This window comes from Ochotona princeps, chromosome 22 (genome assembly GCF_030435755.1).
Source record: "Ochotona princeps isolate mOchPri1 chromosome 22, mOchPri1.hap1, whole genome shotgun sequence".
In the NCBI taxonomy this organism is placed as follows: domain Eukaryota; kingdom Metazoa; phylum Chordata; class Mammalia; order Lagomorpha; family Ochotonidae; genus Ochotona; species Ochotona princeps.
Genome location: NC_080853.1, coordinates 15,988,533 through 16,015,407, shown reverse-complemented (window position 1 = coordinate 16,015,407; position 26,875 = coordinate 15,988,533). Strand labels below are relative to the sequence as shown.

Below are 26,875 nucleotides of genomic sequence, written 5' to 3'. Positions count from 1 at the left end.
TGGGAGGGTAGGTGTGGCTTCTCCTGTTGTCTCTCCCCTTCCCCCAGATACAGGAAGGAAAAAAAGAGAACGTGGAAACAATGGTCTTACCGATTTTCCTGTAGTCCTCAACACTTTGAGCCCTAACCAACTCTGTAAAGATCATCAAAATAAAATAATTTTTTAAAAATTCTTTTACTTTGGTAATCTTTATACAGTTGATTAGAGCACAAAGGCTCAAGGGCTACAGAAAAGTGGGTAAGACCACTGTTTTCACATTAAAAAAAAAAGCATCTCATGTATAAGACGAAAAAGCAAGAAAGGGTGAAAATCTGAAATAATAAGAGACAACTGTGGGTCAGTAATAGATAATGAACAATGCCTTGCAATAATATTAGGTCAAGAAAATCAAAATTACAGCCTCTTATATTGAAGTTTTATTTCAATAAAACAAAATTTCATGTCTGGAAGTTTAAAAATTTCATGAAAATTAGCCAGTCATCAAGGGGGGTCTTGTACACATGTAACAGAGTTATTTCCTAAATGAACTTGTTACTCGAATTGTTGTGGAGTACTTTGTTAGCCCATCCCAACTGCTGAGGCACTCAGTAAAGAACAGACCTGGCTCCTTATAGGATGTGTCTGAGAATTTTAACAGAAAAAGTACAAATAGAATGGAATAAATAAATAAATCAGGTAAAAGTAACAATCTTCCTAGGGGGAAAGGGATCTACAAACATAAGCTAACAGACAAGGATTCATTCAGCTCTTACGATCCCAAAGACTCCAACAGCATTCGTGAAGAATAACCACTACTCTTTGCTTTAACACCACTGGATAGTGTAGGATGTGTATCACCCTATTTCAATGCTGAAGTACACCAATAACTTGTAGATAAGTAGCGCTTAAACTTTGCATTGAATGAGCTATTTGAAGTGCGTTATCACTTTCCAATCTTGGTCAGATCATGAGGCCCCAAGTGAGGCTCACTGCAGAGGCCATCTCGCTAGAACTCACTGGAGAAGAACAGAGCAGACCAGTAAATATGTGGGCTGGGAGCTACGGACTTGGCTTTGGATCCTAGTGAGGCTGTCTTCTCGTTGTGTGACCTTGGGCAAGTCAGTTTGATGCTAGATTCCACAGCTTCTTCATCTACAAAATGGAGATAATACTACCTGGAGTGGTTACAAGGATTGAGAGCTCATTACACACTGTGGTTATTGTGAGAAGCTTAATGTGACTCAACATTATTTTTATTGCATAAGCCATAACATGGAGAAGCTCAGAAGGGGAGGGTAGAGCTAGTAGCACCTGGTAAGATGAAGGAGAATCAGGGGAGAGATGCGAGTGACTCAGATGTGCTCTTGGTGCTGAGCAACCTCCCTCACGGGGTGTCCTTGGCTGAGTTTCTGGGTGAATATCTCCATTAGCCAACTTGGATGGTCCCAGACACAAAGACCTCTCTTGGAAGATGCTCCCTTTTGAAGCCCCACTTGGCATAATGCCACATCCCTCACAAGAAATCCAGCATACTCTGAATCACAGAGCCAAGCACTGTCTGCTGTGTTTTGGAAGAGGGAGGGAAGTGACTAAGTATTCATTTTGCTTCCTTCACTCCCCGACACTCTCTATTTGCCAGCTGCCAGCTGTCAGCTGCCCGTTCCCCATGCCCATTCTAACAGGCCTCTCCTCACCCTACAGAGCTGAGCTGGGGCTCTCTGCTGGGATTCCTCAGCCCAATAGGAGCCCAGGAATTTGACTCATAGGGACTGTTTCTCTTTACTACAGTGTGTAACTCTGGGCAACTTTCTGCTCTTACATGCGCTCCAACCAGTATATTCAGCCACCACAAACTAATCTCTTCATCTGAAAATTTCTTAGGAAATTGCTTTGTCTACAACATCCGCAGGTCTGAAATGCTAATAGTGCTAAGTGTCATAAGATTAACATGTACTTGGAACCTCTTTTAAAACAGTCCCAGACCTGCTCATCAAGGCTAGAATTTTATGGATACTCTGCTGTGCTCAGATTATTCATTTTCTATAGATTTAAGCCAAAAACTGCTCTCCCTTGTATATTCCAACTCCTTGAGGGTTTTGACAGCCAAAAAACAAAACAAAACAAAACAAAACAAAATAAAAGCTTGTTAAAGGGGATTGAATGATGGTCCTTTACTTCATATTGGCATTACTTAAGTATGGAAAAAAAAAGAGGCAGGGAGAATAGTTGCTTCTGTGCTTTCCAAGAGATTCAGCCCTTACCTGATGTGGCCTGCCTCGCACTCCTAGGCAGAAAGACAGCAAAGGTGCTTCCTCAGCCAACAAATGGTCTGCTCGGCCTCGGGCTGGATCCTCACCCTCTGGACTCGGAACAGAGCCCGGGAGGCGATCACGCGCAGAGAGGGCTCGGGGTCATGCAGCAGACTTCTCAGATCTGAGTGGCAAGAAAATCCACATCACAACAGATGGAAGACCCTAAACTCTGTGGACATGCCTGTTCTGCCCTAGGCCCCAGACAGCCAACCTGCCCCCCCTCACAGTGCAGGCAAGAGGCCAACTTCTCCTGGGTCTCTGCCTAAAAGTTTGTATACTGGTGGATGGATTCCATTTTCATCTCAAATAATCTATCTAAAGTTGAATTACTTGAAGATGCCAAGTCATGTCTAAGGTTAATTCCCAAGTTCCTATGTCTTGTGTCAATCTTATGTGTAATTCTTTTTTTAAAGATTTGCTTATTTTAAAAGTAGAGTGAGAGAGAGACAGAGAGAGGGAGAGCGAGCTGCCAATCACTGGTGCACTCCCCTCAAAGCACTAACAGCCAGCGCTGAGACAGGCAGAAGCAAGTAGCCAAGAATTCCACCCGGCTCTCCTACATGGGAGGAAGCAACCTAAGCATTTGGGCCATCATCCACTGCCTTCACAGGCGGATTAGCAGGAAGCAGAAGCAGAGGAGCTGGGTCTTGAATTAGAGCTTCAGTATGGATATATGCATTCGAAGTAGCAGTTTGATATAATTACTATGACTTAAAATAATTGCTGTTTTGAACGTATATCTTCTGGTATTTTTTCTCTGCAGTTATTTACATTTGCATGCTTTATTTTATTTCAGAGGGAAAAAAAAACAATGAAAAAGAAAAAAGAGAGCTCTTCCATTTGGGCCAAAACTGTTAGCCAGGAACCCAGCCCCAGTTTTCATGTGAATAAGAACTCAATTACTTGAGCTATCACTATTGCCTACCAGGGTCTGAATTAACAAGGAGTCAGGAATTAGAGGCAGACATTCAATGTCAGTGTCAGAACCAGCAGTTTTTCTTTATTTGTGTCATTAATTTTTTTTTCTTTTAATATTGTTTACATAGTAGAGAGGGATACACACCCCTTGTGGGCCTCTGATTTGAGCAGAGGGGAGAATCAGGTATGGAGGAAGATTTGTGGAACAAATATTACAGTGTTTTTTTTTTCCCCCACCTGTGTCTGCAGTGGGTTGGGAAAGGGAAGGGAGTTACGCCTTGCTGAGGAACTACATCAGCACTGGGCCTAGCACGATAGCCTCATGGCTAAATCCTCAACTTGCATGTGCCCAGATCGCATATTGGTGCCAGTTGGTGTCCCAGCAGTTTCAGTTTCCATCTAGCTCCCTGCTTGTGGCCTGGCAAAGCAGTTGAGGACAGTCCAAAGCCTTGGGACCCTGAACCCATGTGGGAGACCTGGAGGAGGTTCCTGGTTCCTGGCTCCTGCTTTCAGATTGATGCAGCTCCGGCCACTGTGGTCACTTGGGGAGTGAACCATGGACGGAAGATGTTCCTCTCTGTCTCTCCTCCTCTCTGTATTCCTAGCTTTCCAATAATAATAATAATAATAATAATAATAATACAACTAAGAAAAAAAACAGTATGTCAGCACTTAGGGAAGGTGGACAGTCATTTAATGACACCATAGTGACCCCAGGGTGGGGAAGAAAGTTCCGAGGGTGTTACTTGAGTCTAAACCAGTATTTTAATGCCAAACTCAAACATCTGACCTCCGTGTTTTCAGTTTTTTGTCCAAACGGAATAATTGCTCATCTTATTTCATCAATCTGAGTCATTAAAAAAATTGACATTTCGGGCCCGGCGGCGTGGCCTAGCGGCTAAAGTCCTCGCCCTGCAAGCCCCAGGATCCCATATGGGCGCCAGTTCTAATCCCGGCAGCTCCACTTCCCCTCCAGCTCCCTGCTTGTGGCCTGGGAAAGCAGTTGAGGACGGCCCAATGCATTGGGACCGTACACCCACGTGGGAGACCCGGAAGAGGTTCCTGGTTCCCGGCTTTGGATCGGCGCGCATCGGCCCGTTGCGGCTCACTTGGGGAGTGAATCATGGGACGGAAGATTTTCCTCTCTGTCTCTCCTCCTCTCTGTATATCTGGCTGTAATAAAATGAATAAAATCTTTAAAAAAAAATTGACATTTTGTATGGCTATATCTGATTCTACAATACAGATATACTATAATTTAATTCTCTATCTTTTCCATTCAAGAATACTTCTCATTTTCTTTTTATTTTTTAATATGTATTTAATTTTACTGGAAAGTCAGATTTATATTGAGACAAAAAGATCTTTTGCCTGCTGTTGCATTCCCCAAGTGGCAGCAATGGTTGGAGCAGAGCCAATCCAAAGCCAGCTTCTTCCAGATCTACCACATGGGTGCAGGAACCCAAGGTTTTGGGTCATCCTTGACTGCTTTCCCAGGCCGTAAGCAGGGAGCTAAGCTAAGCTCACCATGTGAGTGAAGCATTGGATGGAAGACCTTCCCTATCTAGTTTTCCTTCTCTCTCAGTAAAATTTGCTTTTCAAATAAATAAGTGACTAAAAATTGTATTGGTGGGCTAGCACAGTGGCACAGTGGGTTAAGCTGCTACCCGCAGCAATGCTGGCATCCTGTAACAGTGTAAGTTGGTGTCCTGGCTGCTTTATTTCCAATCCATCTCCTTGCTAATGAGCTGAGAAAAGCAGCAGAAGATGCTCCAAGTATTTGGGTACCTGTCATCTACATGAGAGACCTGGATGGAGTTTCTGACTCCTAGCTTTGGCCTGGCTCAGTACTGGTCATTACAGCCATCTAGGGAGTAAAACAGCAGATAACTAATCTCTCCTCTTTCTCTCTCTCTCTCTTCCACTGCCTTTCCCAGGTCATTAGCAGGGAGCTGGAATGGAAGTGAAGCAGCTAGTCTTGATCCAGTGCCCAAAATAGATGCCAGAATTACAGATGGCAGCTTTACCCTCTATGCCAAAATGCCAGCTCCTGGAAAACTTATTAAGAGTAAATAATTCTTAGAATGCTACACCTGCAATTGCAGAATTATAAAAAATTTTTTATTGGGCCCGGCGGTGTGGCCTAGTGGCTAAAGTCCTTGCCTTGAACGCCCCGGGATCCCATATGGGCGCTGGTTCTAATCCCGGCAGCACCACTTCCCATCCAGCTCCCTGCTTGTGGCCTGGGAAGGCAGTTGAGGACGGCCCAGTGCATTGGGACCCTGCAACCGCGTGGGAGACCCGGAAGAGGTTCCAGGTTCCCGGCATCGGATCGGCGCGCATCGGCCCGTTGCGGCTTACTTGGGGAGTGAATCATGGGATGGAAGATCTTCCTCTCTGTCTCTCCCCCTCTGTGTATATCTGGCTGTAATAAAATAAATGAATCTTAAAAAAAATTTTATTTGTTAGCAATTCAGAAAATCATTTGTATGATTGTAAAACATCTCCACTGCCAAGTCCTACCACCCTACAGGACCATGGTGTCCAGAATATAGTGTTGCATAGCTGAATGTTGTGGTGTAGCAGGTTAAGTCACTACTTGGCATGCTCACCTCCCACATCACAGAGCTGGTTACAAATCTTAGTACTTCTGTTTCCCAAGCCAACTCTCTGCTAATGCAACCTCGGAGGTAGCAGATGATGGCTCCAGTGCCTGGACCTCTGCCACCACAGGGGAGACCCATTGGGAGGTCTAGGCTCAGCCTGGCCCAGCCTGATAGTTGCAGCCATTAGGGCAGTGAACCAACAGATGGAGAATCTCACTGTCTCTGTCTCCCTCTGTTGATCTTCTTTTCAAATAGTCAGTTGCAAATGGATATTTTTTAAATATAGTGCTATTGTACCCTATGCTATGCTCATGATATGTCATCCTAACTGATTAATATAGTGTTTCTGAGTCATGTTTTTTTTTTTCCTGACAGGTAAATTTGGAGAGTTGTTCCCTGAGACATTCATCAACGTCACTTTCTGGATAAATGGAGTCAAAGCCTTTCTTAAAGGAAGAATCAGGTTGGGAAGAGGTGTTACATGGCTGGAGTCACCAGGTGCTTCCACGCTGCATCTGTCAGACTTTTTGGATGCCAGACCCTCAGCTCTGTGGTACAGCCTGGCTGCAGGCACGTTTCATATGCCATCTGGCACACGGGCACCCCTGGGCCCAGGCCAGGACTGCAGTACTCACCATCCTCTATCCATTCAGTGCCCTGCATCTTGAACTCATTGCTGTCCACATACTTTGAAAAGAGCCCTAAATGCAAAACAAAGTCAGTGAGGCTGTGATCTGCCTTGCACTCTTGGAAATTAATACCTGAGGGTTTCTATCACTGAAAAAAAAATCTCAGCAGCTCAGAGTTGACCCTTAATAAGGAGGCTGCTGATGGCTACAACTGGATTTCCAGGTGCCATGCGGTTACCTACAGGCAACCCAGCCTCTGTTTCCCACAAAGCAGCTTCAAGGTCCTTTTGTAAGCGTGGGGATACCCGACAGCACTGTTCAGGAAAGCACAGGATGAAGAATGACTATAGCAAATGAAAGGATTTTCATTGTACCTACAAACAAGACTGCTGTTCTTCTGATGGGAAGTTTGGCATTCTTGGTGTACGTCAATGTTTGAGCAAGGATGTTAATTTTCCCCTTGCATTTTTTTCCCTAAGTGGGGAAACAAATAAGAGTACAAAGCAGTGAAGTAGCAGCACTATTTTGATGAGCCTCATCAGAGTTCTTCCAGGGCCAGGGATTTCCAGAGTAGAGCAATGCTTGAATAAGCACAATAAAGATTACCAGTGACTTCCTACCAGCACAATGGTGGGGAATGTCCAACTCACAGGCTGTGAAAACCATTTCATCTGAATCTTTCAAGGCAGCCATACGCTGGACTCAAAATTCAGTATATCTACAACAGGCTCTTGTTTCAAGTTGATAATTCAGTATGGCCTGGGAATGATGCTACAGATATCCAAAAGGCCACTGACTGAAGAGTTGCCCCACCCTCATGACAGTTCCATCCACATAATCCACTTGTTCCAGTAATGCTTTCAAACAGTGTCTCTGTTCTAAAGACACCTCTGCTCTCTGTCCCTGTGAGCTCTGCCTTGATCCGCTGCCTGATTTCACCCCGTTCCGGGCATTCTGCAGGCATGCTATCTTGGCACATGTCAATTCCTAACTTGAATTTCTATCTAATTTTCCCTAGAGGTCTTAGCTCCCTTCCTAGCTTGCCAGCTCCCCTGAGGACATTTGTGACCTGGGGTCCTGCATTTGTCACACCTTCTGGGTTACTGAGTTTGCCTCTCTCTGGTGATCTGATAAGGTCAGGCAGTTAAAGGCCAGAGGTAGAAACAGGGACACTTCATTTAACAGGCACACTATGCAGTCCTAACTATTAGAACATCAGCGACCTGGTGGCAATACTGTGATAGTGCCTCAGCTGTAGGTTTGGCTGCAGGGCCGAGAAACTTCCCATGGGACCGGGAGACCCCAGGATGATGTGGAGCTTCCTAGCCTTGCAAGTCCAATCAGAAAGGGTTCCTGTGGGTCCTATACAGGCTACACCTATGGAAGAGTCCAGGGAATGGTCAGTTCCTGAGGCTCTGTCCTTGGACCCAGGTGGCTCTAGGATCAGTTTCCGTAAAAAGAGAGATGGGCCATGGCTCAGGCCTGCGCTTGACTTTAACTAGGGCAACCTGCGCTTTGTCTGTGAAGACAAGAGGCTGTCAGCTGGGTCCCAACAGAACAGCAGCATGCTGCCATCATCTGCATGGCCACAGGACAGCCCTCCCACAGAGCACCCTGAACACACTCCTAGGGGAAGTGAATCCATCTACAAGTTTAGAAGGGGCTCAGGCCAGCTGTGGCGGCAATAAACAATTATGTTTCAACTCAGCCCACAGGTAAGCTTTTGTGCAGGATCAATCCACCTCAGCTCATCTGGGTAGTGGGACTCCAGGAGCTCACCAGCCTGTTTTATAAAGGGTGGTGAAGAAAAGTGGAATTTGTAACTCAGTCATGAGGAACTATGGAAAAATAGATCCACAGTGCAAAACAGTCCCCATCTATTCAGGCCCCACATTCTTTCACTGAAAACCAGGCAAGGACAAACTCAGCAGGCAGCAAATATAGGAGACCCTCACTGCTCACATACAAAGAACTTGCAGATGGTCCCCACTTGAACAGGTCTGATGTACCAGGGGTCTTTGCAGGATACTGCTCGGGGCAGCTTCCACTTGAGGAATGTGGCACAGATACTGAGGACTCGCTTGCTCTCCTGTGACAAAGATGATTCTAGATTAGCATTTTCCACACACGTTTTGGATAAGGTAGCCCTTCTTCGGTAAGACAGGCACCAAAGACTCAGGGTGACCCCAGGGGAAGTGTGGGGGAACCTGAAGAGGAGCCAGAATCTTGTCTCCTTTCTCCTCCTCCTCCAGCTTCCCCACGGTCCCTACAGTGAATCTGTAACATGTCCCAGGTTCTGGGCAGGATGGAAAGGATCATCACGGTGTCAGGACACAGTGACAGCCACCAGAGGTGAAACCTGCCCTGGGCATTTGGGCCAGAATCCCCACCTCCCCGTCCTAGTCATGCGCTCCAGCAATACTTTCTGCTTCCATGACATTTTTCTCTGATCCATGACATTATGTTCTCTGTGTCACTCTGCACAGGAAGTGCAGCTCTGACTTCTGACTGTGGTGCTGCTGGGTGGAAGCAACTCTAGAAGGAAATTTGTGCTATGCTGCAGCATTGTCATGCTAGTGACATTGCAGAATCTATACAGCAGTGAAAATAAATGAACTTGACAAGCAGAACATGGATAAATCTAAATATGATGTGAACATATGAAGCCTATGGCAGCGTGGCCTAGTGGCTAAAGTCCTTGCCTTGAACATGCCAGGATCCCATACGGGCACCGGTTCTAATCCCGGCTGCTTCACTTCCTATCCAGCTCCCTGCTTGTGGCCTGGGAAAGCAGAAAAGGATGGCCCAAAGCCTTGACCCCACAACCGCATGAGACCTGGAAGACGCTCTAGGCTCCTGGCTTCGGATTGGCACAGCACTGGCTATTGTGGTCACTTGGGGAGTGAATCATCGGACGGAAGATCTTCCTCTCTGTCTCTTCTCCTCTCTGTATATCTGACTTTGTGATAGAAATAAATAAATCTTTTAAAACAAAGATGCTGAATGATTCATAGAATTATACCATAGGCAAAGTTTTAAAACAGGAAAAAATGGAACCATAGGAATGATTAGAACAATTTGGGAATGTACTTAGTTCTTGGGGAAATTCAACTAGAGATGGGAGGGTGATTTACTTCTGGATTGTTTTTGAAAGAGAGTAGTAGCTATGTGGGTGTTCATTATGTTCTCTGTGCCAGTAGTCCTTAACCCATTCTTTGCTAGAACCCCTCCCCTCTGTTGAGACAGCCTCAGAGTAGCCTTGAAGAGGTGGCTGGAGGTTATTTGTAGTTTGCAGGAAAATAAATCCCAGGCCTTGACTGTAGGCTGTGGGAGTGGGTCCTCTACATGTTCGCTATCCCTACAGGGGCCACTCCTTCCACACTTGGCTGGGAAACTTATTTCCTGAGGTATGAGTATTTTGTATTGATGGTAATAGAGCCATAAAATATCCCCCTTTGGGGCTGGCACTGTGGCTCAACAGGTTAATCTTCCACACTGTGGCACCAGCATCCCATATGGGCACTGATTCATACCCTAGCCGCTCCACTCCATTCCAGTTCTCTGCTTATGGCCTGGGAAAGAAGCAGAGGATGTCCCAATGTTTGGGCCCCTTCACCCAGAAGAAACTCCCAGCTCCTGGCTTCAGATTAGCTTATCAATGGCCATTGCAGCCATTTTGGGAGTAAACCTGAGATGGAATCTTCTCTCTATAAATCTGTCTTTGTTTATTGCAAAGTCAGATATAGAGAGGAAGATCCTCTGCCCTATGACTCACTCCCCAAGTGAGCCGCGACAGCCGGTGCTGCGCCGATCCAAAACCAGGAACCAGGAACCTCTTTCGGGTCTCCCACGTGGGTGCAGTGTCCCAAATCTTTGGGCCGTCCTTGACTGCTTTCCTAGGCCACAAGCAGGGAGCTGGATGGGAAGTGGAGCTGCCGGGATTAGAACCGGCGTCCATATGGGATCCCGGGGCGCATTCAAGGCAAGAACTTTAGCTGCTAGGCCATGCCGCCAGGCCCAAAAAATCTTTTTAAAAATAAAATATCACTCTTTACAAGGTGGCCCCTAAGATGTGGGAAAGTACTAAGATGGTGATATGCCTAACTTCCCACCAACCACCAAGTCAAGACTAAGATGGAGTAAATGGAAAATCGTATTTCTTGGGCGCAAAACCCTAGGAGAACCAATGAGTGGCAAAATCCTTTCCAGATGGTTGGAGAAGCTACCATCTCTGACCTAGCCCCAACTCAAACCTGTGTGTCTCAAGGCCTTAAAGAAGGATGATTGCTTGTTATCATTGTTACCAACAACACCAGAATGCGGAGTTGAGCACTACATTTAGGGCATGTGCTAGGATGAATATCTGAGTAAGGATACAAAGAGAGAAAATACCTCATTCTTACCCATAAAGGGCCATGTAGATTTTCCTTTATCCATCTGAGAGGCAGGGAAAGAAGGGAAAAGGAGCAGAGGGGACACTGCCCTCTGCTGGCTCACACCCCAAATGCCCACAACAGATGCAGCCGGAGCCAGAGCTGACACTGACAGCAGGGGACTCAGCTCCCTCATGCGGGTGGCAGGGACCTAACCACTTGAGTCATAACTGCTGCCTCCTAGGGACTGAATCAGCAGGGAGCTGGAGTGAGGAACCAGAGCTGAGCATGAAACCTAGGTGCTCCCACACGGGACATGGATGGCTAGTTAGCCTGAAAGTTACTAGGCTAACTGCTCTCTCCTAAGAAGATGCACATTTGCTATATGGAAATAAAGAGTAAGACTATACACAACTCACTCAGGCAAAATTAACTGCACAATAGTTCAGAGGAAAATGGGGAGTCAAGATGGTACCACAAAGTCCTGGTCTTCCAAGATACGAATGCTGATGTGCACAGCTGGCCCTGGATATGTAGCTATGCGGGGTTGGAAGAAGGTGACAGCAGACATTACCTCAGCTATGGCATCAATGTCATCCTGAGAATACAGAAGCAGTGGGATCAGGCTGCCCAGGATTTGGTTCTCGATGCCCTTCCTGTCTGCACGTTTCACGGCCTTTACAGAGGCTCCAAAGAGGGTCATGGAGACACGATGCACATCAGGGCGCACCTAGGACGGGAAGCTGCTCACTGAGGTGTTCATGTCCAGGTCATACCAGCTCTGGGGGGGCTGCAATGTCAGCCCCAACCCGAGAATGACATGCACTTGAGGGCAGCAAATCAGACACACATGGCAACAGTCAGACTAGCTATTTAGTGCTACTTGTTCTCTCACTCTACAAATGTAAAGGGAGGACTTCACCCCTGGTGGCCAACCCAGCTTGTGTCCAACATGGATGTTAATTTTTCATGCAAATCCTGGCCTAGGCACATTTTACTCTTCCATGAGTGTTGGTCTTGGTGTTCCATTTTTTTAGAAAACTTTTGTAACTTGGGACAAGGACTTAAGCTTGTCTACTACCTTGATCCAAACTGTTCCTTGTAAGGAAAGAGACTGCTACAACGCAGACTCCTTCTCCTCTCTACAAATCAGGTTAATAATCTGCCAAACCTCTTACTCCTCAGGTAATTCTTCCCACCTCCCCCACCCAACCACTTCTATGGAAACCAACAACAACACCAGCCCTGTCAATATGACAGATTATCTAGAAGGAGCCTGGAATGTGCTTTGGAAGTAGGAAGTGTTCTATTAAACACTGTGTACTTATTACTGCTCCAACTTCTACTCAGTGTTGTGCCAATGACCCTCCTCCTCCCACTGGCTTACATCACCAAACAGGGAGAACACAGTCTTCATCAGGGAAGCCAAGGTGCTGGGATCCACCATCCCGACAAAGTGTAGCAGAAGCTGCATGGCCAGCAGAACAATCCTTCCATCGCTCTCACACAAGCAGTCCATGATGGGTGGCAGCAGGCTACTGACGTCTTCCTTCTGTGTGTCCACAGAGAGTGCATGGGGCCCTCTCCGGCAGTATATTAGCTCCCTGCCCTGATCCAGGGCCTAGTGCTTGCTGCAGAGCATGCGCACAGCTTGCCTCCTCTTGCTCAGCATTGGCAGGCCTCACATGCCGAGGGGGGATCAGAGTCATGAGCAGGGACCTCCCCAGGACTGAGCAGGACTCTGTGGGGAAGGACCAGGCAGGCGGACTAGATTGCTTCATGAGGAACATTCTCTTGACACAGAAAAATGGAAATGGCTGGCTAGGGTCATGTCAGGGGTCCCCAGTACAGAAGGTAGCCAACAGAGGCTCTTAGTGCCCTTGGTGGAAACTTGAACCAAATTAGACTGGGGATCCAGAGGGGCCCTTCCCACTTTGAATTGGCAGTCCAATCTTTTGAAACTCCTCCAAGGAAGCAGTCTTAGGATGCACATTTATAACATACAGGTAAAACAAGAGATGGAATAAAGCAACAAAAAAGTTTCTTCTCAACCAGAACTGACCTATACTAACATTTCTCACTTATGCTTCAGATATGTACATAAACTTTTACATGAAAGATCCAGAACTCAAGTGACAAAACTGAAGTCTCGGGTGAATCGTCTCTTCTGACTGTGGCCTATTTCCTATCAGGGCCTGTGGTCAGAGGGCTCTTTCTGCCACAGCTTTCGCTTGTGGACCATGAAGTTGCCCAGCCTGACTCCCCAGGGTTACCTGGTCATACTTACACCCTGTGAGGCATCCTGTGAGGCAGCTCACAACAAGAAGAGACACCTGACTGCTGCCCAGGTTGTGACCATCATAAGTCACCTTCCACCTAAATGGCAGTTTCAAATCTTACAAATATATGCAACTTGCACTTGGCTATTCCTGTTCGCTTCAATGATTTTTAAAATAGATATTACTTATCACAATCAGTATAAAACAGAAAACACCCTAAAAAGACAGGCAATGAAAGCCTCCTCCCCTTCGCCTGTCCCCTGTCACCCTACCCTGCCACTTGGCTGCTACCACTGCCTTGGCTACCTTTGTGGGATATTTCATTTGACTCAGGAAATGCAGGGTCCAGGGTCCCTCCGACCTACCATCTTCTGGTGTTTGACAAGGTGGTGCAGCCCCCTCAGGGCAAGGATTCTGAAGAGATTATTTCCGCAGAGCAGCCAGTCTCTCAGGCGGACCACAGAGTAGATGTTGGGCAGCCTCTTGACCACTGGACTCTGGAGCAGCTGAAAGCACCCAGACCTCAGCCACACAAGTGACTGCCGAACCCCTCCCTGTGAGGGAAGCTGCCCTGTCACTACATCCACACTGCATGGGTTCCTCTGAAATTTCTACAGAGGAGCACACACATGACAGGGCGAGGCGCAGCTGAAGAACGGGTGCAAATAAGACTTCCAGCTGGGGGGCAGGCGTGGTAACCAGTGGCTAAAGTCCTTGCCTTACACGCCCGGGTTAAATATGGGTGCCAGTTCATGTCTTGGCTGTTCCACTTCCCATTAAGCTCCCTGCTTGTGGCCTGGGAAAGCAGTTGAGGATGGCCCAAAGCCTTGGAACCTTGCATCCGTGTGGGAGACCCGGAAGAGGCTCCTGGCTCCTGGCTTCGGATCAGCTCAGCTCTGGCTGTTGCAGCCACTTGGGGAGTGAATCATCAGACGGAAGATCTTCCTCTCTGTCTCTCCTCCTCTATGTATATGACTTTCTAATAAAAATAAGCAAATCTTATTAAAAAAAAAACTTCCGGCTGAGGGGTCACACAGTTCTCCCGTGCACCTGCAGTGGCCCAGTCATCACCAGGCAAAGGCCGAACTGGGTGGGCAGATGGGGGTTGCTGCTTTCCCAGCCTCCTGCACCCCTCAAGGCCAAACTTACCTCCACAAAAACGCCTGCCGAAGTGAGCTGGTGCTTCTCGTTCCCTCGGTTGAGAAGAGGGACTAACAGGTACATGACTTTGTGTGCAAGGTCTTGATTTCTTTCCAGCAATGTGCTGCAAATTGGAAGTCAGCACAGCACTATCAGAAATGCTGCCTTCTGGCAGGCATCATCTAAGAGTTGGGGCCCTTGGCAGTTTCTGCCCAGCTTCAGGAAAACAGGGAGGAAGGCAGGGCCAGGACCTAGCCTGGCACGGTGGAAATCCACCCACCCTTTTATGAGGCTGTACATCTTTAGATGACGTTGTGACAACTGACAAGCTGGGTGCAGGGAACACCTAAAGCACTGCTGGTGGAGAAGCTGACGGGCTCAAGCTTAAGCCTTACTTGGCAAGGAGGAACACTCCCTGAAGATGGCAATCGTTTCCACCCAGAAGACTCCAGCCTCGGCTCTTCTCCATGGCATAGAATTCCTGCCAGCACAGGGTTCTGAGGAGCAGCATCTTTGTGGCCTGCATGGCAAGACTACAACAAACAGAGACAGAAGTGGTGAACACAGCAGGGGCCTGTGGTCAGGGGGCACACCATCACCCCCACTCACCGCACACGAACAGACAGCTGCTGTGAGCCACTGGGATAAAAGTTACACTCTGTACCATTGATTGCTGGAGCCAGCATTGTGGCACAATAAGTTAGACCATGGCTCATGATGCCAGCATCCCATATCAGGACACTAATTCAAGTTCTGGCTAGGCCACTACCAACACAGCTTCCTGCTAGTGAGGCTGGGAGGCAGCAGAAAATGGTCCAAGTGCCCAGGTTCCCATCATCCATGTGGCCGACCTGGATGGAGTTCCAGACTTCTGTTCCAGCCCCACTGTTCCCATCATTTGAGGGATGAGCTAGCAGATGGAAGTTACCGCACTCTATCACTCTGTCTCTCCCTGACACCATGCCTTTTAAGTAAAAAAAAAAAAATACATTTTCAAAACAAACTCCCCTTGTTGACCATTATATGCACATAGCATCAAAGGATCATAAAGCTCAAAAGGTCCTAAGAGAGCCCCTTGCTTGACCTCATTTACAGATGGGGAAACAGGGGGATAGAAATACAGATGTGCCCAGGGTACCCAGCTGCCTAAGTGGACAACTGAGAATAACAAGTCAGGTTCTCTTAGTCCAGATTACAGCACGCCCTCAAAGACAAACCCAGGTACCACAGGAACATGAAGAAATTTTTTTTGAGATCCTACAGGGGAACTGAAAATTCCTCTACATGCAGTGCAGTGCAGCAAAGGTAAAGAGACACAGCCCTGTGGATCACAGGCTGCTCGGCTCCCCTCTGTCTCTCCTGGAGCTGTGAGGAGGGAGCTTGTAGGCCCTCACTTGTCACTCTGCAAGGCATCTAGATCCAGATAGCTAGGTCACCCTTGGAGATGGCAAAATCAAACACCCCCAGGAGAGATGGTCAGATGCCATCTCTACCTCTTGAGGACTGCAGTAGTGGAGAACCACAGCACCCCCACCCCTACCCCGCGCTTACTATTTGTCAAGGTCAGCAAAGTCACAAAAGACAGTACCACAGAGGGGTGACTTCAGAAGGCATTTCCTGTTCTGTGTACAGGTCACTGGAGACAGTGATGTCAGACATGGTGAGGCCGATGCTATGGTGAATCTGGACGAGCAAGGTCATGAGCAGCTGGGGACAGAGTCGGAACATAGCTGCCCGGAGCCTGTTCCCAACAAACAGCTCATAAAGGGCATTTGTTGCCTGCAGAGGAAAGCCACAGAGCAGACATGAGCACCTGCCTCATATCCCAACCTCACAATGGCTTCACTACCACCCCAACACCCTTTCTGGCTCCAGGTCCCTAGAGCAGCTTGGGTTGGGGGTGGGGAATGCAATCAGTTTGGGAACACCAAAGCGAAGGGGGAAAAACTCGTGAGTCAGGTGGGCACTAAGAGCTGTCAAATGGGGGATGGTGCTGTTAAGTCACGATCTGCAAAGCTAGCATCCCATATGGGTAATCATTCAAGTCCTGGATGCTCCAGTTCCAATCCAGCGCCCTGCTAACATATGTGGAAAAGATCCCGGCGGCCCTGCTTCCCATCCAGCTCCCTGCTTGTGGCCTGGGAATGCAGTCGAGGACGGCCCAAAGATTTGGGACCCTGCACCCACGTGGGAGACCCAGAGGAGGCTCCTGGCTTCGGACTGGCTCAGCTCCAGCCATTGTGACCACTTGGGGAGGGAACCATCAGATGGAGGATCTTCCTCTCTGTCTCTCTTCCTCTCTGTATATCCGCCTTTCTAATAAAAATAAATAAATCTTAAAAAAAAAAAAAGGACAAGAGAAGGGATGTTTACAATGTTTTAAGCCATCCTGTTTTTCTCACTGTCCCAGCTCTATGCAGACCGCTATTTGGTAGAGACATGATTGATTCTGAAACCGATGACAGAGGCAAGCTTAGAAGAAGACCACAAGCAGCACCCTCCAGATGGGGCCAGAGCCCTAACAGGGAGCACATGGGCTGTGGGGAGGGCAGGGTCCAAAGCTTACAGCAACAGCCACGTAGGCTGTCTTCTCCTGTGGGGCCATGCTGTGGTGTTTCTGCAGCTTCTTCAGGAGCCTCCACAGTAGCCAGGTGGTGCTGGGCAGCTCTACCTCCAGGCTCCTCCACAGCTCAGCCAGATGCCTAGAAGTCCCGAAGGCCAAGGGAGAGCTGCAGGATGACTTACCTCAGCCTGGCTCGTCCCCGGCCTTCCCAGAGGCTGTCTGCCCTCCTCTTTGCCCTCTTCCTCAGGCTAGCTGAAAACTCACTGTCTGATTTCCCAACAGTCACTCCCAAACTCTTTTTGAACCCAGATCATTACTCCAGCATAAGCTTCAAGGTTGTTCACCAACTATACAGCTCCGACACTTTCCTGGCACACATTCCAGGCTCTAGCTCCCACAAACCCGTCACCTTTACCAAATAAAATCAATCTTGACTCTGAAATCACTATGCCATTCCTTACCTCATTTTCTTAAATTTGAAGTTCCTTTCCAGCTCCCTGATAATAGTCTGAGAAAGCAGCAGATGGTGGCCCAAGTGCCTGGGCCCATGTACCCATGTGGAGAGCCCCAGAAGAGGTTCTTGGCTCTGACCTGGCTCAGCCTCAGCTGTTGAAGCCATTTGATGAATAAACCAGTGGATGGAAGATTTTCTTTCCCTCTCTTTCTCTCTCCCTCCCTCTCGCTTTTACTCCTTAGAACTCTGCCTTTCAAATTAATAATGTTAAAAAAAAATGGAGATCACTGCAGTGGTTCAATAGGCTAATCCTTTGTCCTTCAGCATGACATTCCGTATGGACATTGGTTTGTGTGCTGGCTACTCCACTTCCCGTCCAGCTCCCTGCCTGTGACCTGGGAAAATAGTACAGGATGGCCCAAAGCCTTGGACGCTGCACCCATGTGGGAAACACAGAGCAGGCTCCTGGATTTGGGTTGACTCAACTCTGACTGTTACAGACATTTGGGGAATGAACCAGTGATGGAAGATCTCTGTCTTTCCTTGTCTCTGCAAATCCACCTTATTTTATATATACATACATGCATATATATATACACACACACACACTATTTTTATTGGACAGGCAGATTCACAGAGGGGAGAGACAGTAAGATCTTCTGTCCCATGGTTCACTTCTCAAACAGCCACAACTCTCTAGAAACAGCTGCAGTGAGTGATAATCTCTTACCACAAAGATCAGCTATTCCATGTGTACAGTTCACTGACTTAGTGCATTTTACAAGGTCATGCAGCCATCAAGACCATCCAGCTGCAGAACATTCCCATTAGCAGCCTGCCTGCTCCTCATTGCCTGCTTTTCTCCCAAGCCATTAGACCGACATCTGGTGCCCAGCACCCCTGGAGCTACTTCAGACCTCTTGCCATTGGCTGCTGTGATTCTTACTGTTGGGAATAACTGTTCAAGGCCCCATCCCATCATCCACCTGGCTAATTTGCCATGCAAAGCTTAGCTTTGGGGCAATCCTTGCTGTAGGGAAACATTCACTGAGCAAGTTTTGTTTGGCAACCTCCATTACCATCTGTGCTTGCTGTTCCTAACCATCGTCCCAGAGCCTACCAGCATCATGCACACAGCTGGTGCTCTGAACAGACTCCTAAGGACAATCACCCTGTTACAGGTTAGGAGATGGTCAGGGACTTGGGAAAGGCCGGCAGCAAACACATCACCACAGTGTCCCCTGAGGGTGGCCTATAAAACTCCTCTGGTGGCCAGCAACCCAAAATCCCTATTGTGGCAAAGTGGTTCCCCAAACTATCAGTGGCCAAAAGTATCTACAGGGCTTCTGACTGAGTCCCTGAGATGACCTATGGCCCGTTATGTTATCATGATCACTATGATGGACAATCCAATCAAGACCACATGTTACACTGATAGCATTAGCACCTTGAAACTTACCACAATATTCCTACCACCATTTTTTTCTGCCATGACATTAAATCCTCTGCAGAGCTCATGCTAACTGTCATGGAAAATATCAGTCTGGGGCCTGGCACAGTAGCCTAGCGGCTAAAGTCATTGCCTTGAACATGCCAGGATCCCATATGGGTGCCGGTTCTAATCCCGGCAGCCCAGCTTCTCATCCAGCTCTCTGCTTGTGGCCTGGGAAAGCGTTTGAGGACGGCCCAAAGACTTGGGACCCTGCACCTGTGAGGGAGAACTGGAAGAGGCTCCTGGCTTCATATTGGCTGAGTTCTAGCCATTGCGGCCACTTGGGGAGTGAATCATTGGACAGAAGATCTTCCGGTCTTCCTCTCTGTACATCTGACTTTCCAATAAAAAATAAATAAAATAAAATCTTGGGCCCGGCGGCGTGGCCTGGCGGCTGGGGTCCTCGCCTTGAACGCACCGGGATCCCATATGGGCGCCGGTTCTGGTCCCAGCGGCTCCACTTCCCATCCAGCTCCCTGCTTGTGTCCTGGGAAAGCAGTTGAGGACGGCCCAAAGATTTGGGACACTGCACCCACGTGGGAGACCCGAAAGAGGTTCCTGGTTCCTGGCTTTGGATTGGCGCAGCACTGGCCGTCGCGGCTCACTTGGGGAGTGAGTCATAGGGCGGAGGATCTTCCTCTCTGTCTCTCCTCTCTGTATATCTGACTTCATAATAAATTAAAAAAAAAAATCTTTAAAAAAAATAAGATCTTTAAAAATATACATCAGTCTGGATTTGCTGGGTTGTTTCTTAATGTAGAATTGTCCTGTTCTGCTGAATACCATGTGCGTTTCTGGCTTATCTCATGGGATTTTTGAGGTAACCACATTCTATAAAACTCAGTGCTGAATGTCAAAGCCATGGGCGCACAGTGGCTGCCCAGGGCTCTGTTACCTGTCGTATGGTACTGGGAGGCACAGCAGGTAGCTGAGCATTGTGTCTGTGTACTTGGGCCTGGAGATGAACAAACTCACAGTATGGATGATCTGCTGGCGCAATCTAGGCTGGTTGATGATGGACAGCCTGGCACAGATAACTCCCACGACTTCTGGCACCTGGAGAGGAAAACAAAAACATCATTGAGACTTTATACTTATGGGACACTGATGGTTTCTGAGGATGCTGGGGTTTTTGGACAGGCCATAGGAGTGACCATTTTTAAAAACACTTTAAAAATAATTATGAAAGGGCTCGATGCGAAAGCTCAGTGGCTAAATCCTTGCCTTGTTGGGCCCGGCGGCGTGGCCTAGCGGCTAAAGTCCTCGCCTTGAAAGCCCCGGGATCCCATATGGGCGCCAGTTCTAATCCCGGCGGCTCCACTTCCCATCCAGCTCCCTGCTTGTGGCCTGGGAAAGCAGTCGAGGACGGCCCAAAGATTTGGGACCCTGCACCCGCGTGGGAGACCTGGAGGAGGTTCCTGGTTCCCGGCATCGGATCGGCACGCACCGGCCCGTTGTGGCTCACTTGGGGAGTGAAACATCGGACGGAAGATCTTCCTCTCTGTCTCTCCTCCTCTCTGTATATCCGGCTTTCCAATGATAATAAAATCTTTAAAAAAAAAAAAAATAAATCCTTGCCTTGCAAGCACTGAGACCCCATATGGGTGCTGGTTTATGTTCTGGCTACTCAACTTCCCTTCCAGCTCCCTGCTTGTGATCTGGGAAAGCAGTAGAGGATGCCGCAAAGCCTGCACCCATGTGTGAGACTGAGGAGGCTCCTGGTTCCTGGCTTCTGAAGCTGCTCAGCTCCAGCTGTTGTGGCTAATTGGGGAGTGAACAGGCAGAATGGAAATCTTTGTCTCTGCATCTCCTTCTCTTTGTGATTCTGGCTTTCCAGTAAAAATAAGTGAATCTTTTTTTTAGGAGGCATTTATTTTGGGCCTGGCATGGTAGCCTAGTAGCTAAAGTCCTCACCTTGAACGCGCCGCGATCCCATATGGGCGCCAGTTCATGTCTTGGCAGCCTCAGTTCCCATCTAGTTTCTGCTTGTGGTCTAGGAAAGCAGTCAAGGACAGCCCTAAGCCTTGGGACCCTGCACCTGCGTGGGCGACCCAGAAGAAGCTCCTGGCTCCTGGCTTTGGATCAGCTCAGCTCTGGCCACTGCGACCACACGGGGAGTGAATCACTGAATGGAAGATCCTCCTCTCTGTCTCTCCTCCTCTCTGTATATCTGACTTTCCAATAAAAATAAATCTTAAAAATGAAATAAATTTATTATTGAAACAAAAAAAGACCCCAAAAAAGCCACTATATCTCCCCAGAAATACTACTCTTCTGAACTACATCCTAGGTTTCTAAAATCTCCCTTCTTCTTTGTGTGCACAGTGCTTGCTGAGCATGTGCTTGCTGAGTGGATGAATGTTAGTGATTAGATGGACTAAAGCTTTGACCTTGTCCCCCCAGGCCTGGCTCTCAGCTGACAAAGAGCAACAGAACAGATTTCAGCAACCATAGCAAGGGTGATGCCGTGCCGGGATTTTCAAGCCAGGAAGTGGCCATTGACCTTTTTTACCTTTTCAGTTTGGGACTCAACATCTTTCACCAAGGTTATCAACAATTCTACTGCCGACCCCTGGGTGTGAGGATGGCTCTGATTTCCCAGGCTGTCCAACGTAGTTATGGCAAACTGGCAAAGCTCATTTGCATTGAGAAAAACTTCGAAGATCTGAAACAATGTAAGGAAAAACAATGTAAGGAAACAATGTAAGAAACAGTGTTATGACAAACAGAATTCTGAAGGATTAGATTCTAAGTCAACAAGCAGAGACATATACAAGACCCAAAAGCTGTTTCTTTGCTTTGGCACTACTGACAAAAGGGAAAAGCTGGATGCAAGTTGAAGGCACAGTGGCTGCTCTGTGCAGGGCCTTTCACTTTGAGAAAGAAGCTTGACTAGAAAACCCTCTCAAAAAACACATTTTACAGAAGTGGGACCAAAGCAAGGCCCTTTATTACACAGCTCACAAGGTCTCTGGCACAGATATAACACCTTCTCAGGAAAAGGAATTATTAAAAATTTATTTCATTTATATTGAAAAGGCAGATTTACAGACAGGATTCAGAGAGAAAGACCTTCACTTTTCAAATGACTGAGCTAATCCAAAGCCATGAGCCTGGAGCCTCTTCTGGGTCTCTCTTGCGGGTGCAGGGTCCCAAGGACTTGGGCCATCCTCTGTCACTTTCCCAGAGCAGGATGGGAAGTGGAGCAGCAGGCACAGACTGGTGCCTGTAGGGGATACTGGTGCTTGAACACAAAATGCCATTCTGACTCCAATTGCACATGGCAGTGTGGTCCTCTGCTGTGACTCTAACCGTCCCAGTGAACTGAGCACTTATGATGTGGCAAATGGCAAGGAAAATGCTCTCAGGGCCCAATGCGGTAGCCTAGTGGCTAAAGTCCTTGCCTTGCATGTGCTGGGATCCCATATGGGCGCTGGTTCATGTCACGGCAGCTCCACTTCCTATCCAGCTCCCTGCTTGTGGCCTGGGAAAGCAGTCAAGGGCAGCCCTAAGCCTTGAGATCCTACACTCCAAGAGGCTCTGGGCTCCGGGCTCCTGGCTTCAGACTGGCTCAGCTCTGGCTGTTACAACCACTTGGGGAGTGAATCAACCGATGGAAGATCTTCCTCTCTGTCTCTCCTCCTTTCTAAATCTGACTTTCCAATAAAAAATGAAATAAATCTTAAAAAAAAAAAAAAGAAAATGCTCTCTGGATCATATCTCATTTCACCCTCACAACAATTGAGTCATCATTGTTTCCAGATCCCCATTGTACAGATGGGAAGAGATGAAAAGAGACTGAACTATCTAAAGCCATTGACCATATAAAAGCAGGATATGTAGATTTCCTTTTCTTTCCCTTACCCTTAGCATGCCTGGTTTCCAGGAGACACATACATATTTATTGAAAAATGAATATATAAAAATTTGAAGTGCAGGTTCATTAGAATAATTAGCCCCTTGTGGTTACCAGGGTTTACAGAGGTTGGTAATACATGGGAATGGAGGCCCAGTGCGGTAGTGCAGTGGTTAGGGTTCTCGCCTTGCGCAAGCCGGGATCCTATGTGGTCGCCGGTTCTAATCCCGGCAGCCCCAATTCCCATCCTGCTCCCCGCTTGTGGCCTGGGAGGGCAGTCGAGGATGGCCCAGGGGCTTGGAACCCTGCACCACGTGGGAGACCCAAAGAGCTCCTGGTTCCTGGCTTCGCATTGACTCAGCTCCAGCCATTGTGGCCGCTTGGGGAGTGACCCATCGGATGGAAGATCTTCCTCTCTGTCTCTCCTCTCTGTATATCCGCCTTTCTAATAAAAATAAATAAATCTTGGGCCCGGCGGCGTGGCCTAGCGGCTGGGGTCCTCACCATGAACGCCCCGGGATCCCATATGGGCGCCAGTTCTAATCCCGGCAGCTCCACTTCCCATCCAGCTCCCTGCTTGTGGCCTGAGAAAGCAGTTGAGGACGGCCCAAAGATTTGGGACCCTGCACCAGCAGGGGAGACCTGGAAGAGGTTCCTGGTTCCTGGCTTTGGATCAGCACCGCACCGGCCATTGTGGTCACCTGGGGTGTGAATCATCAGATGGAAGATCTTCCTCTCTGTCTCTCCTCTCTGTATATCTGACTTTGTAATAAAAATAAGTAAATCTTAAAAAAAAATAAATCTTTTAAGGGCCCGGCAGCGTGGCCTAGCGGCTAAAGTCCTCGCCTTGAAAGCCCCAGGATCCCATATGGGCACCGGTTCTAATCCCAGCAGCTCCACTTCCCATCCAGCTCCCTGCTTGTGGCCTGGGAAAGCAGTCGAGGACGGCCCAAAGCCTTGGGATCCTGCACCCACGTGGGAGACCTGGAAGAGGTTCCTGGTTCCTGGCTTCGGATCGGCGCGCTCCGGCCCGTTGCGGCTCACTTGGGGAGTGAAACATCAGACGGAAGATCTTTCTCTCCGTTTCTCCTCCTCTCTGTATATCTGACTTTGTAATAAAAATAAATCTTAAAAAAAATAAATCTTTTAAAAAATAATACATGGGAATGGAACCAGTCTGAGTACAAATCCAAGTAGTGATGCTGGCCTGACAGGCTGAGGTAAAGCACTAAGTTAAGGACGCTTGATTTGCACAGACAAATCAAGCCTACTTCTCTGGGGCTTGCGGTTGTTTTGATTACCTGGACAATTTTGACGGGACAGCTGTAAAACTGCTTAATACCACAGAGTTCCAGCAGCTGTCGACATTTTTTCAATGCATTTCTCAAGCTTTGGTGATTTTTCTTGTCATGAGTGATATCTAGGTAGAAAAGAGGGAAAAAATATTGATTTTTGTTCCTTTCCTTTTTTAACCAAAATTATTTCAAAGAGACAAACACAGAGACCTCCCATGTGCAATGGCTGGGCCTCGGTCAGGACTGAGGCTGGGACCTGGAACCCAATCCTTGGCCTCCCACGTGCCTGGCAGGAACCTAGCTGCTTGAGTCCTCCTTTACTACCCCCCAGGGGTGTACTGAAGCTGAAGTCAGGAGTCGGAGCTCGGAATCGAAGCCGGACATTCTGAAGTGAGACATGCGTGGCTCAACATCCAGGCTGCTACACCCAGCCCTGATCAATTTTCTCTTTGATTTGACAAGTCCAGTTGACTGCCTCTTTGAAGCAGACCTCAAAACCTTACTCTTGTGTTTTTCATTGTGAACAAAAATGTTAGAGGCATGTAGTGTATATTGGTTTGAAGGCTTTCCTCTTTCTTGTAAGAGCAGTATATAGAATGAACCAAAAGAAAAGGGATGCTTTGCAAGAGCAGAATTTCTTTTTGCTGGTTTGTTTTTTGTTTAAGATTTAGAGATATCCTTCATCCACTGGTTCACTCCCCAAATGGCCACAATAGCCAGAGTTGAGTTGACCTGAAGCCAGGAGCCAGGAGCCAGGAGCCAGGAGCCAGGAGCCAGGAGCCAGGAGCTTCTTCTGGATATAGGGTCTCCACCACTTTCCTAGGTCATAAGCAGGGAGCTGAATCAGAAGTGGAGCAGCCAATACAGGATCCAGTGCCCATATGGGATGCTAGCACTTGCTGATACAGGATTAATCTGTTGAGTCACTGCGCCTGCCTCACAAGCAGAGCTTTTGAATAGTCTCTGAGCATAAACAAGATGTACTTCTTTGTTTCCCCATTGGCGAGTCATTTGAGCGTCTCCTCATGAAGTTTAGTCCCAGCCAAAAACTGCCCTACTTTATGCTTTGATAATTCCAGTAAGAACTCTTTGTCTAGTTTTTGTTGATTATTGAATCTACTATCACTCCTTGTAGTGTCTCGTTAGTTCCCATGCTTTATTGCTGGAAATCGAGCTATGCCAAGTCTCTGAGCCCTCTGATGAGTTGTCTTTCCAGCTAAACAACAAAGTCCCCGGGGCAGGGCCTCCTCTCTCTTGCTTACTGAGGCATCCCCAGAACAGTAAAAGCTTCATAAACGCTGCCAAGTCAGTAATCAGCTGTAGGTAGTCCCCTGGCTGTGTCTGTGGTGGACACTGTCCACACTCACAGGTGGCTGAAGGTGGGACAATCACTTTGGGAAGGATAGAGTTTCTCTAACAGTGGGGTGAAGAAGTTGGGGCAGGGCAGTTACACTGGGGATGGGGCAGACTGAGATGCCAACACCGGTGGGTGCTGAGTTAGCGGCCTTCTCTTGACCTCAGGGCTGGGGAGGTGAGATTCTTTCATTCTTTGATCTTGCTGGCCTCTCTCTCTCTCTTCTTTCAAACTCTCCAAGATCAGACTGCCCAAGCTTTGCTTGTGATGCTCTCCGCCTGAGATCCTCTTTTCCTCTGTCTCCAGGCAATCTGCTCCTTCCTCTTTGGATTCTCTTCAGAACCACCTTTTCTGAACCCCACCAGGACATCTGGTTTTCACCTACGGTCCCTGTAGTTTCCCTTTCTAATGGATATCTCAGCTGGTAACAAGTGTTATTTGTAGAGTTTTTGTCTGACTCCCTCTGGACTGTTACAATTGTGTTCCAGGCACCGTTAGATCTCCAGTAACATATAATTAAACTCCTGGTGGATAAACAAGTGAATAAGGCCCAAATGATGGCAAGAATCATTCCCAACCAAACTAACCACTCCCATCTGTGCCCAGGCCATTTATTTGGTCCCTCCAGAGGTGACAGACATGCATAAGTAGCTGGCTATGGATCTAATGATTAGGTTGGCATTGCCCCATTTCTGCCTGAGGGACAGGTACCTCTTTGTTCATAAACTACAAGGGAATCTTTCTAGAACACAGGGCAAGAGGGCACAAGGAGGGCTGGTGTTCATACTGTTCTAGAGAACGGACGTGGGGCCTTGCAGCCTCCAGCAGGGTCTTACACTTCAGCCGCAGAGTGATTCGCAGCAGGTAGTGGGTGCCCTCTGCCGCCTCCTCTGCCACCTCCCTCAGCGAGTCCCCACACAGCAGCGCCATCAGGGCCACCAGGTGGCCAAGTCTTTGGAATTGCAGTGGAAGCTAATTTAGAAGAAAAAAAAAATATCCTTGAGACACAGGATCATTCCGTGCCTACAAGTAGAGCTATTGAGACATCATTTCCATCCCCACATGAGAGAAAAGCAAGGTCTCATTGAGCCTTTGGGTTGCTGGAGCATGTACATTTTTTATAAAATTTATTTATTTATTTACTTTGAAAGTGACAAAGAGTTTACAACTAGTAGTTCATGTCTCAACTGCACATAGCAGCTGGGTTTGGGGCAGGCCCCAGCTGGAAGGGAGCTTGGGACCAGTGTTATGGCACAGTAGGTTAAGCTGCTGCGTATGATGCCAGCATTCTGTATAAGGACTTCTGTTTGAGTCCCTGGCTCTGCTTCCAAGTGATCCATGTCTGCGAAGGCAGGGGAAGGTGGCCTAAGTACTCTCTCGTTGTCATTCCGCCTTTCAAACAAATGAAATGACTTTTTTTTTAAATGAATTTTTTAAGCTGATAACCCCGAAATCATTGTGGGTCTCCTATGTGGGTGGCAGAGACTCAATATCCTGAATCACCACCTGCTGGCAAGAGCCTCAGGTGGGATGCAGGAGTCCCAGCATGCCCTCACCATGAAGGACAACCCTCAGACATGAGGAGCAACAATACATGCAGCACATGGTATAAACAGCAACTTTTT

The 26,875-nt window shown here is 47.8% G+C and overlaps 1 protein-coding gene across 11 annotated transcripts in view; it reads right to left on the bottom strand.

Moving 5' to 3' along the window:
- Window positions 1-403: 403 nt before the first annotated feature.
- Window positions 404-26,875, bottom strand: part of MROH8 (maestro heat like repeat family member 8) — a 44,457-nt gene continuing 17,985 nt past the window's right edge. For 4 of the 11 annotated variants that reach the window (XM_058679936.1, XM_058679938.1, XM_058679943.1 and 1 more), the window contains 16 exons: window positions 26,087-26,222; window positions 23,903-24,021; window positions 21,258-21,410; window positions 19,641-19,801; window positions 16,803-16,938; window positions 15,825-16,015; window positions 14,632-14,769; window positions 14,246-14,360; window positions 13,462-13,650; window positions 12,205-12,369; window positions 11,392-11,547; window positions 8,411-8,533; window positions 6,819-6,918; window positions 6,451-6,516; window positions 2,241-2,412; window positions 404-1,131 (listed from right to left, as the gene is read on the bottom strand). In XM_058679936.1, coding sequence (XP_058535919.1) covers window positions 2,264-2,412; window positions 6,451-6,516; window positions 6,819-6,918; window positions 8,411-8,533; window positions 11,392-11,547; window positions 12,205-12,369; window positions 13,462-13,650; window positions 14,246-14,360; window positions 14,632-14,769; window positions 15,825-16,015; window positions 16,803-16,938; window positions 19,641-19,801; window positions 21,258-21,410; window positions 23,903-24,021; window positions 26,087-26,222 — 2,097 coding nt within the window. In that variant the 3' untranslated portion in view covers window positions 404-1,131; window positions 2,241-2,263. Of the gene's footprint in view, window positions 1,155-2,240; window positions 2,413-6,450; window positions 6,517-6,818; window positions 6,919-8,410; window positions 8,534-11,391; window positions 11,548-12,204; window positions 12,370-13,461; window positions 13,651-14,245; window positions 14,361-14,631; window positions 14,770-15,824; window positions 16,016-16,802; window positions 16,939-19,640; window positions 19,802-21,257; window positions 21,411-23,902; window positions 24,022-26,086; window positions 26,223-26,875 lie in introns of those variants that run through there. The other 7 variants (XM_058679937.1, XM_012927185.3, XM_058679940.1 and 4 more) reach the window with 7 other exon arrangements.